The 12,104-nt window shown below is 36.2% G+C and overlaps 2 protein-coding genes across 2 annotated transcripts in view; both read right to left on the bottom strand.

Annotated features, from left to right (window-relative positions):
* fnip1 (folliculin interacting protein 1) overlaps positions 1 to 6,988 on the bottom strand; it is a 38,102-nt gene extending 31,114 nt beyond the window's left edge. Inside the window, 1 exon segment of the mRNA XM_054625764.1 lies at positions 6,785 to 6,988. Within this exon segment, the coding sequence (XP_054481739.1) occupies positions 6,785 to 6,876 (92 nt within the window). The 5' untranslated portion in view covers positions 6,877 to 6,988.
* Positions 6,989 to 7,568: 580 nt separating this feature from the next.
* LOC129113962 (uncharacterized) lies at positions 7,569 to 11,273 on the bottom strand. The gene is made up of 8 exons (XM_054626451.1): positions 11,020 to 11,273; positions 10,434 to 10,528; positions 9,845 to 10,223; positions 9,614 to 9,745; positions 9,075 to 9,114; positions 8,709 to 8,755; positions 8,568 to 8,599; positions 7,569 to 8,451 (listed from the first exon to the last, which is right to left on the bottom strand). The coding sequence occupies exons 1-8, from the start codon at positions 11,108 to 11,110 to the stop codon at positions 8,104 to 8,106; spliced, it is 1,164 nt and encodes a 387-aa protein (XP_054482426.1). The 5' UTR covers positions 11,111 to 11,273; the 3' UTR covers positions 7,569 to 8,103.
* Between the last annotated feature and the right edge of the window lie 831 nt (positions 11,274 to 12,104).

Genomic DNA, 12,104 nt, shown 5'->3' with positions numbered 1-12,104 from the left:
TCATCGAGCCTTCTCACCAACATGCTTTTCTTGGTTTCATCGTGACATTGATCGAGTAAAGTCTTGGACCATTTTAGAGGAGTTATGGTTTCACTGCTGCAGGTGTTTTGACAGATGTTAAACAAACAGGCAGCATAAACATGTGACAAAAGGTGTATTAAGGCTAGTTTTCCATGCTGCTCTGTAGGTGATGACTGCTGAGGTGAGCTGTCCTGAGAAAAATACGTAGTCAACACTCTTAAAACTGACTGCACTGCAAATGTGTATTTAGCCACGTGGCTCTGCACCTTGACAAATGGTGAAGAGCATCACTATGACTAGATAAGAATCAGTGTGAGTTACACAGAACAACAGTCATAACATCTCATCTCTTGGATGTCTTTAGCTTGATAAGGGCATCTTCTGCACGTAGAGGTAACACTTCCCACGGTCTGCCCGCTTGTCACATTTGAAGCCTAGCGTGGAGATTGTTGTATCTGTGTAATGCTAGATGGAGTGAAAATTAAGCACTCCTTTTCTGCTGGAGAGGCCTAGCCCTTATTTATACAGGGTGAAACACAATAGTACATATGTTTACCTCGTCACAGAACAGTGCTGCACTTCCTTGAGCTAATTATTGTGCTCCGAGTACGTTCGAGTAACCAGCAACACCCTCATGGAACTGGCCCACGAAGAAGGCACCTGACTACCTGCATCCCTGCTGGTTTCTCTGCTGGTTAAGGACTTCTGCATTCCTGCAGTCACATGATTCTGAGTGAGCGATGAGGCCTAAAACGCCCCGAGGCGTCTGCACATAAAAGGCTACGACACATTCAGAACACCTGACACTTTGAATAACCAGAGGCTGACTTTAAATCGGGGATCAATTTGTGTTATTTTTAGCGTCAGAAAGTTTCCAAGTCACAGTGGTTGAGGACAATAGACAAAGACAAATGGTATCCCAATGAAATGTACGAACAATGAAAAGAAGAATGTGTAGATTTTAAGGAAATACCCAACATAAACACTATACAATTGTTATACTGTACATATGACATTACAATATTAATCCTAATGTTGTGTTATGTTTTCGGACATTTTCGGGGCCTATAAAGCCACATTGAATTGTATTATTAACGATAGTATTTATGCTGCATTGACATGGAATCAGTCAGACGGCATAACGGACATCACGTTAGTGGACGAGAACAGGACGGTAAAAATTTAGGTGAATACTTTTATGAAGGGTGTTTTCATCCTTAAGCACAGTGTCTTGAAACATGTGATACTAACATATTGTGTTTTGTTTATTTTTACACTGGGTGTGTGTGTGTATTCTAATGACTACGTGTATTCTAACGGCTTATTCCTGAGTCACAACTTCTTCTGAATCAGCGAACACATGACTTGTGATGAGAGCGAGTGTGTGTCACAAAGAATCACATGAACGAACCACCAGGCTGAACTGTAGTGCTGGAAGCCATAAAGAAATCAGGTAGCAGATTTCAACTAGAATGCAACAACTGCAAAGAAATTAAACTTGTCCTTCCTCTTTGATCCATTTAGTAAATCATAAGGGCAAGAAGGTGTCATATGACAGACATGGCTTACTGCTCAGCCTTAAGGTTATTGTCGGTCAAACCTCCACCCTACCAGTCATTTCTCTCTTTCTCATCTTGAGGCTAAAAGTAGGCTAATTAGGTGATGTGACTTTCAGGATCCCAACAGACAAACGAATCGCACTCGTCTGCACTGTGCTGATAAGAGTTATGTGATTTTCTAGACCATATTGCATGTAAGGGTTTTAATCCACAAAAGGTTAAAGAAAGAAAAAAGCGCCATATTCCTCTTTCGTGACATCTAAAAGCACCACATAGCATCACAGAGAAAACTAATAGATGGATCGATTCACACATTTTGGGGCAAAAGCTAAGATAAAAGACTTTGAATTAATACAAAGATCTGTAACCCTGTCAATTAGCGATACATTCAAGCAGAAAACAATGTCCCACAATGCATCCATTTCTATAACAAATGAAAGAAAAACAGGTCCATTGAGGCTCATTTCTCCAAAAAGGCATTTTCAAATTTTGGTTTCCCATGTTTCCTCTAATGTCAGTGCCTTCAATTTCCCTTTGAGCTTTTGAATTGGAGGGTCACATGTCACTACAGAGGCCCGTAAAGATCTCTACGTTGATCAACAGCTCTAATGGCTTTTTGGACGTTCAGTTAAGAGCTCCATTTCATTACTAAACCAATCAATAATCAGTATAAAAGAGAAACACAATGAACGCCACAGTACAAAAGCTTAATACGCCAATTATCAGAGTAATTACTCCAGAATAATTCAAATAATAGCCTTGAACAAATTGTTAAACTTATAAAAGAGTGCACCATGCCTTGACTAATTTGTGTAAATATCAATACTAGCTAAATATCACTTGTGTTAGGAACCTGAGTACTTTAAATTGTGGACTCAAGACACAGTAAATGACGGAGAAAACACAAGTAAAAGTACATAATACAATTTTAAAACGTTTCACATCTCTTGTACAGTAACACAGTGTGCAGTCCGTAGCGTGTGTTGCACTTCATCTTTGCATTGTTTGGTGAGGTAGAGCTGCCTGTTAGTATCAGGTATCAGGGTTAGCTGTGAAACTGGAAACTGATCACCAACTATCACGTCATTATTGAGATTCTGGGAATCGTCAAGGCCGCATTATATATATATATATATTGAAAAAATACACACTTAACATAACATTTGTAGATTGTAGTCCCGTGAAAGCACCACTTTAAAGTGTGTGTTTACCAGATATGTGTTCATTAGTTCCTTAGAGATAAAACAACTTATCTAGTGAAGAAATCTTGGTCGACTGAGACCAGAACGACCGATTAGTCAACTTAAAAAAACCAATAAACAAAGTAAACTCTAAACTATTTCCCAATACAGTAGGTGTCTTTAGAACATTAACAACATTTTGACACGATTGCTCACTCACTGACTACGACTCTAGAGGTGAAAACAATACCAGCATTGCTGTGGCGTGTGGTAATAACAACATAACATCCTGAATGAGGTGCAACACGGACTGCGTTTGAACAGGACATGCAGGCCTAGCTAGCTGTTAAGCCGCATCACTCACCAAAAATGCTACCGCGTGTACGTGTGTATGTGCGCGTGCAGCTTTTACGTAAAACTATATCTTTACCATGACCTTGCCTTAAAATAGCCCTGATAGGAACCCGATGACAGTACTAGAAGTACTGAGCGCACATGCACACTAGTCTCTGCACATGCCAGTAACATGGATCGCAGCCATGTGATCGTCCCACAAACATGACAGCCCGAGATTGATGAAAGCCTCACATGATACGCTGAATGTTGTGAAAAGCATGCTGTGGAGGAAGGCCACCATATCCCCGTAAACTATCAAAGGAAGAAGATGCATCACTATGAATAAATCTCACGTGAAAAGGCGTGCATTATTCGCTGAATGCTCCAATTAATTATGATTAAGTAAGTCTTCAGTACAGGCTCCAATTTGCCACAAGGTCTCAGCTTTAATCCAGATTCATTCCCATTGTTTTACAAACTTCAGATTGCAATGTGCACCTAGAAACAGATTAATGTGAAAGCTTATTAAAATGCCTTTTTTTCCACAGTTTGTGAAAGCTTATTAAAATGCCTTTTTTTCCACAGTTTGTCATAAAGAAAGACAGTTGTCTAACTCTAGGAATCTATAAACCAAACAGCAAAAGTCAAAAGTCTTCAGTACAGGCTCAAATTTGCCACAAAGTTTCAGCTTTAATCCAGATTTATTCCCATTTTCTTTACCAACTTCAAATTGCAATGTGCACCTAGAAACAGATTAATGTGAAAGCTTATTAAAATGCCTTTTTTTCCACAGTTTGTCATTAAGAAAGACAGTTATCTAACTCTAGGAATCTATAAACCAAACAGCAAAACTCAAAACATCCCATCCTTTCTCTTGCGTACACACAGCACAAACGCAGCTATATTGAGTTGCATGAACCCGGGGTCAAGAAGGAAGTTTCCTCAACGGGGCAGCCGCCAGGAAAAGCCGCCCGGCTGTGGGTGGGGACTGGACAAAGCTGCTGGCTGACGATCAAGCCCTCCGACTGGCTACAGAACGAGCCGGCTCTGGGTGTAATGTACAGTATGCTGCCCCACTGGTCAGGTGCTGCACCCGAGGGAAACCGGAGAGGCCGTTTTAGGCTTTCCTCAGCGGGGTCAGCCAACTCGCTGCCCTCTGTGGTATTCTGGAGGACACGGTGCTGTGCTGTGTGACTGAGCTCTGGGTGATGCATTATGCAGGACAACAGGGTTGCAAAACAGCAAAAACATTTCTATTTAACACTTGCAATCTCTATAAAACAGACATCTGCATATGAATGTATAATGGTTAGGCAACAGGACAAGATTTTGGTATTAGAAGCACTCTGATTTTGCCCGACATTCATTTAGCTATGATAGCTTTAAAAATGTTTTTTACTGCAATTGAAACATGGCGGGTTGCTTATCGGACTGTACAAAATAACCGGCACACGGAAGAGGAAGTCTCGGCCATGGACATCTATTATCCAGATATCCACTAGCTTCACCAGAACCCTGCAAATATAGTCCGTTGCCCCCCCAGAGGCTAAATCTCCTACAGCCAATGGTTTCTAAAGATTGCTGACAATAAAACAAGGTTTAATATGCAATATTTAAAGCAAAAAAACAGAAAAAGTGCATTACTTTAATTGCTCCACCAATTTTGGATATCAAAATACAAAATGGCACTCAACACGTGTAATACGCTACCACCACAGCTCACGTATTGCTGATGCACAAATAAGTGTATACATATTTTCATTATCCTAAATACGAAACCATCTCTGATCCACTAGTGTAAGCTTGTAATCCCGTCACCCTTTCTAGACTATTCTAAGCGTCCCTTCTACCCATCTTTCCCGTCTCTTTGCCTTCGTCTTATAGAGCCTGATGAATGAGCAGCTCGTATCAGAGTTATGAAGAGCCGGGCCGACCACTGAGTGAACAGAAATGCCTGCTGAAGCCAGAGAACCACACACACACACACACAAATACAGCATTTATGGCCGTGGAACGTGTGCATGCACAGGCCAAAGTGCAAATAGCAACGCAAGGAGGTTGAGCTTTTCAGGTTCTTATAAATACCTGCAGCGTGGGTGGCCGAGAGCGATATTTTTCCAATGCAAGTGTATTTAAAAGCTAAAAAGAGCACGTATTTGTATTAGTTTGTTGCACTTATTGTATTCGTATTAGTTTGTTGCACTTATTGTATTTGTATTAGTTTGTTGCACTTATTCTATTCGTATTAGTTTGTTTCTGCACTTATTGTATTCGTATTAGTTTGTTGCACTTATTGTATTCGTATTAGTTTGTTGCACTTATTGTATTCGTATTAGTTTGTTGCACTTATTCTATTCGTATTAGTTTGTTGCACTTATCGTATTCGTATTAGTTTGTTTCTGTACTTTTGCTCTGGTTTATGCTTTAAGATGCTTGTTTAAGAAAGGAGATGCACTTATGACTTCTGGTGACTAGTAGTTCTCTTGAATACCTATGTTGAACACACTTATTGTTGTCGCTTTGGATAAAAGCGTCTGCTAAATGACTCTTTTCCCTCTGCTGCATGCACAATGTTGTGAAATGGCTGCTTTACAACATATTACTGCAACAAATGTTTTATGCAATAACATGATGCATACCTTTTCAACTGTTATTCATTTATTCTGCCTTTTTTTTGCACAGATGCTATTTTGTGTCTATTTTAATGAGTTTATCTGGCTTCTCCCTTCATGTTAATTGCTTTAATCAGGTTAATTATTGTTAAATTGTTATTTAAATGCACTGTGTGACTGTGGGTGTTTAGACACCAGCAGGTAGTGCAGTGTTTATTGTGTAATTTTAGGGGTTATTCATGCATTTGTTGTAAGCATTTAAATGCATTGTTTACACCAGTGCAAGGTTCAGAGCCTGACTGCTGCTGTCACGTGGTACCACGCAGGCTTAGCTACCGTTACCAGAGCAACACAAAGAGGAGGGGGAGGGGGAGGAGGGGACAAAGGAAGCGTTTTCAAATCAATTCATAAAAAAAAACGAGCGATGTAATTTCAAAAAAAAATTTTGCTGAATCGACACAAAATACTACAACAGCGTTTTTTTTATTAATTTTATTATTATTTATTTAAAAAAAAAATGTATTTAAAAAAAATAATAATAATAATGACGTCATAGCGACTGTCGTAAAAAAAAAAAAAAAAAAAAAAAAAAGAGCGATGTGTCTCCCATAGCGACAAGAGCACACAGGCATTTTTTTTTTTTTTTTTTTTTTTTTGCTGAATCGACACAAAAAGACTACAACAGCGTTTTTTATTATTTAATTTTGTCATTATTTTTTTTTTTAATTTATTTTAAAAAAAAAATTAATGACGTTATAGCGACTGTCGTAAAAAAAAAAAAAAAAAAAAAAAAAAAAACGAGCGATGTGTCTCCCATAGCGACAGCACGCAGCTACCACCCGCTAGCATTAGCATGTTAGCTCACCCCCTCATAAACAGGCTTTTTTTTTTTTTTTTTTTTTTTTTTTTTGCTGAATCGACACTAACAGCATATTCTATTCAATTATTAATTATTATTTTTTTTTTTAAATTTATTTAAAAAAAAAAAAAAAATGAATGACGTCACAGCGACTGTCGTAAAGGAAAACGTGCACTCACTCACACACACACACACACACACACACACACACGCTACCTGAACGCGGGGTCCTCTCTGCTGCTCCGCGGCGGAGGAGACGGAAACGAGTTCCTCTTGTTGAAAAGTTTCTGGAAGAGAGTCGGAGGCATTTTATGTTTTATGCACCCAAAAACAATAAAGATATCCCCCTCTTTCTTGTTATTTTATCCTTGTTTTCAAATCCGAGAGCGGATCTCGGTCCTAGCCGTCTCCATGGGTGTCACAGTCATATGACAGGCATTAGTCACGGGGAGCTGCTCTGTAACCCCGCTGCTGGCTTCTGATTGGCTGACAGGGACGCCGCTGCTACTACGACGTCGCTGATTGGCTGGCTATTTTGAGCCCCGGGTACCACGTGGTGCGCGGATTTTCGCTGTGTTGATGTTTTGTAGGAAATCGTGACAGCATGAGATTTATGCACAAATCAAACAATAGATATTAACACATGCATTTAACTCCCTAAATGCAAAAAAAGACAGGATTGTGATGAACAAACATTTTATTTATGTTATGCATTTATTTTAAATCATTTCAATTTGTTCATTTGAGTAGAAATGTGACTCACAAATATAGAAAACAAACTTTTTTTAGATTATATTAAGCACTTACTGCATTGACAGGTGGGTTTGTGTCAATAGAGTACATAAAAAATACAGATAAAACACAAAAGACAGGATTGTGATGAACAAACATTTTATTTATGTTATGCATTTATTTTAAATCATTTCAATTTGTTCATTTGAGTAGAAAGGTGACTCACAAATATAGAAAACAAACTTTTTTTAGATTATATTAAGCACTTACTGCATTGACAGGTGGGTTTGTGTCAATAGAGTATATAAAAAATACAGATAAAACACAAACAACATATATTTCACATGAAAAATTGAAGAAACAATCATTGTCAGGAGAAGAGAAAAAGATGGCTGCTTAAGGAAATACATGTCTGACATCTAGTGGTCGTTTTGCAGCAGACACTATATTATATATTATCTCTGCAAAATAAATAAATAAAGGAAAGGAAATCCGGGGCTTGTTTTAGTGCATTTTCATATCCAGATGTGCATGCGGCACAGTTTGAAAACAGCTTATGTAATCAAAAATAAGGGCAGAGTTTAGAAGCGATACAGTACATGGCAGTGTGTGGCATCATTTTGAATTATCCTCTTTAAATAATATATACAAGTACTCATATACCTATGCATCACATTTCATTTTCCATTTTCAGACATCCTGAGGTGCACACAGACTACTTTTTTACAGGATATTTAAAATGTTCTCATCTACATTAAGGGAGAAAAAAACCCCAAAATCTTTACATATTTTGGCCTCAGGTGTCACATTATAACAGGTTCTATGTCCTCGAGAGCTGTGAGAGGAAACAAAGGAGCACTTCTGAGTTTCAGGCACCTCGTTCTCATCGTCTTAAAGAACGCGTCCCTGTCAGAATCGTCCATAAAGTCAAAGAACTTTGCTTCTTCTGGGCTGCTTTTAACGGAACGTTTTAACGTCACCGTCAGCCGTAGTGCGTCTTCTTTAGAGCTGGTCTCGCCCGGTCTGGAGGCCTCAGCCGGGCCGGGCGTTGATCTGGTAGATGGGGTGAGTTTGGTATCAAAGGTCTGAGCGATGATGGGGCTTTTGAACCAAACCTTCTTCCTGTACGAAATGGGCTTTCTGTTGTGGAGCTGAAGGAGCAGAATTATGTTCAACCATGTCTGTAATGGCTCTTTTGATTTGAAACAATATTTAAGTTTTGTACATCATGTTTTCATGTGATGGATGGACAGGTGGGTTTTCTTACTTTTGGTGGGGTTTTCCACTTGAAGGCCTTTTCTATAAATTAAGGAATGAAAAACAAAATGATTATTATAACTTTAATATTTGGTGCATTATGAAATTGTATAGTTTGATTAAGATACAATAATATTTAATGTGTCTTTACCTGATTTCAATGAGTCTGTATGTATTTTGGTCTCAGTTTCAGGTCCTCTGTTTTTTGCACCAAAAAGAAAAGACAGTTTTATTATATATGATATGTTAAAAATATTTATAATGTTTTTTTCACTTTTCATTTTATTATAACGTTTTTTAATCTAACTGAATTATATATAGAAAAAAATATAGAAAATGTAATTAAATTTATATATATATATATATATATATATATATATATATATATATAAATTATAAATTATATTAAATTATATTAAATTATAAATTATAATTATACTATTACAAGTTTTTGAAAATGATTCTTTACACTAAATGGTGCATGTTTCCAAAAAAGATATTAAACTGACAAACTCACTCGATCTCAAACGTCTTTTCAGCAAAAATCGTAGAGGCATCTGCAGACAAACGTTTGGTTATTTGAGATACAAACCAACACTCAGACTTAAAATTATATCAGTTTTTTAGTTGTTGATATAACAATTTGTCCCTTCAATATATATATATAGTTTTTATATAATATTTAAAAACGTTAATAAAATGTACAAATAAATATAATAAATAATAAAAATTCAATTCTTCACAGTTGTGAAAGGACTAAACTGTATAATTTCCTATTTTTTATTTTATTTTATTTATATATTTTTCCTTGGAATCCACAATAAGCTACAACTGACCAACTGCTAATATATATTGTAAATTGTAAATAAGTCGTTTTTTCTATTTAACAACAACAATTTTTAATCCCATTAAGACCAATATTATCATACTTAAAGTAACAAAAATAAAATTAAAACTTGCTTTTATTTGAACTTAAAAAAGTTTCTCTCTGGGCTCTTAATATATTAATATATAAATAATACAGGAACTGTGTGCAGTATTTTCTAACGCTATTACCGAGGATGTTAGAAAGGTTTGGTGAATGATGCATGTTGATGCTCTCAGCGTGGCTCGCTTCAAGCAAGGTGGAGTTTTTCACGTGAAGATGGAGCCCCAGCAGCTCCTCCTTAAAGGGAGTCAATGTTTCCACTGTGAAGAGAAGAGAAGATTTAAAATAAACTAGAATAGAATAACTTTATATGATATATTGTGGTTGTGTTTGAATCAAAAGAAAGAGCACAAACACACCATAGCTGTCTCTTCTGGAGATCTCTGGGGAGGGAAGACTGCTGCTGGAGGATGCAGAGGAGTAACAGTCCTCCTCATCATCATCATCATCATCATCATCATCATCAGAGGTGAAAGTTGTGTCTGACACCGAGGAAGAAGATGTGATGCTCCCCAGAGTCACCGTCAAGTTTGCCGCCATTACTGGCATTTCACAGCCTTTGAAGGCCTCGGGCTCGGGAGTCAAATTAAAGGTCAGGTGACCTGCAGGTGACTCTGGGTGGACAGATGTTTCAGTAGCTGTCGTTGCAGATGTGAAGAGTTTCTCTCTGGGGTTTTCTGTAAAAGCCGGGTTGCTCCAGCGTAACACAGATTTGCAGTGGACAGGCTTGATGCTTGTCTATGCGTCAGAAAGAGTAGGAAAACAGAAAGTTTGAGGAGCTTTGAAACTTGGAATTTAACTTCTAGCATCTCTTACTTTATAAGATACCCGATATCAAGCATCCCATAGAGAAAGCAAGGTTTGTGCATGCCATAAATATTATCATAACGAAGAGAATATATGTCAAAGTTTGTATAAAAATATCTCCCTTCTTGTCAGGATACTCACAAACACTGGGAGGACAGCGGTGACATTCGTCTCCTCCACCTCGGGCTCCTCTGGAAGTGTTTGATAACGCTGTTTGTTCAGAAATCTCCTGCAGTCTGAAAGTATTTTTAAAGAAGTACTGTAAGAAGAGATCGTGATAAATGTACAATACCAGTCAAAAGTTTGGACACACCTTCTCATTCAACTACTTTGAAGAATCTAAAATATAAAACATATTCTGGTTTGTTGAGCATTTGTTTGTTTACCACATAATTCCATATGTGTTCCTTCATAATTTGGATGTCTTCAATATTAATCTACAATGTAGAAAAAAATAAAAATAAAGAAAAAACATTGAATGAGAAGGTGTGTGCAAACTTTTGACTGGTACTGTACATGCATTTAACAGGACAGGTGCATTACTAAATTAATTTACTACTTTAAAGCACATTTAATCCAAACAAGCTGAACTAGACACTAAAATAATCAATATTTGTTTAATTTGAAGTTCAAAACTACAGTTATGGTGCATGCTGTGGGTAAATTATCTTTTATTATAATAATAAAGACATTTAATATTCTTGCTTGATGTGTGTGTGTTTCTTACTGTCTCTTCTGCTCAGAGCTGCTTTCATGGGAGTATCTCTCAGGTGTGTTAATACACCTGCACGGTTTACTCTGTACCTGTGTCTACCCATTTCAGGTTTAAATTTAGCTCAATGCATAAACTTTAGATGTTTTTTTTGCAGAAAACAAGAAGCTGCTCAAATTACTGAAATGTTTAAGACAAAGAGAGAAATCTGTTCTCTGTGCGGTGCTTAGTAACCGAGCGCACCTGTGGAGTCACTCAGCTGATGGTGATTTAAATCTATTCCTATGTTTAGTTGTGCTTTTACTTTGAAAGTCTTCAGCGGAAGTCTTATTGCTATGGAAACCCTTCTCCGTCACTAGGATTAAAAATACTTTTAAATTAAAATAATGAAAGAGCGTTAAAAAAATATATGAGATACTTTCTTGAAATATAATCTTATTATTTTAAAATAATTATTAAGTATCTCAAAATAATCATAAACGTTTTCAATATTTTGACACTTTTAGAAACAATTAGAAACCTTCTCAAATAATGATTTAATATCTCAAAATAATGATTTAATATCTCAAATAATTATTTAATATCTCAAATAATGATTCAATATCTCAAAATAATTATTTAATATCTCAAAATAATGATTTAATATATCTCAAAATAATGATTTAATATCTCAAAATAATGATTTAATATATCTCAAAATAATGATTTAATATCTCAAAATAATGATTTAATATCTCAAAATAATGATTTAATATCTCAAAATAATGATTTAATATCTCAAATAATGATTTATCTCAAAATAATTATTTAATATCTCAAATTAATGATTTAATATCTCAAATAATGATTTTATCTCAAAATAATTATTTAATATCTCAAATAATGATTCACTATCTCAAAATAACGATTTAATATCTCAAAATAATGATTCAATATCTCAAATAATGATTTAATATCTCAAAATAATTATTTAATATCTCAAAATAATTATTTAATATCTCAAAATAATTATTTAAATCTATTCCTATGTTTAGTTGTGCTTTTACTTTGAAAGTCTTCAGCGGAAGTCTTATTGCTATGGAAACCCTTCTCCGTCACTA

This window comes from Anoplopoma fimbria, chromosome 24, assembly GCF_027596085.1.
Source record: "Anoplopoma fimbria isolate UVic2021 breed Golden Eagle Sablefish chromosome 24, Afim_UVic_2022, whole genome shotgun sequence".
In the NCBI taxonomy this organism is placed as follows: Eukaryota; Metazoa; Chordata; class Actinopteri; order Perciformes; family Anoplopomatidae; genus Anoplopoma; species Anoplopoma fimbria.
The sequence above is the reverse complement of the archived record's forward strand: the minus strand, read 5'-3'. Positions and strand labels throughout refer to the sequence as shown.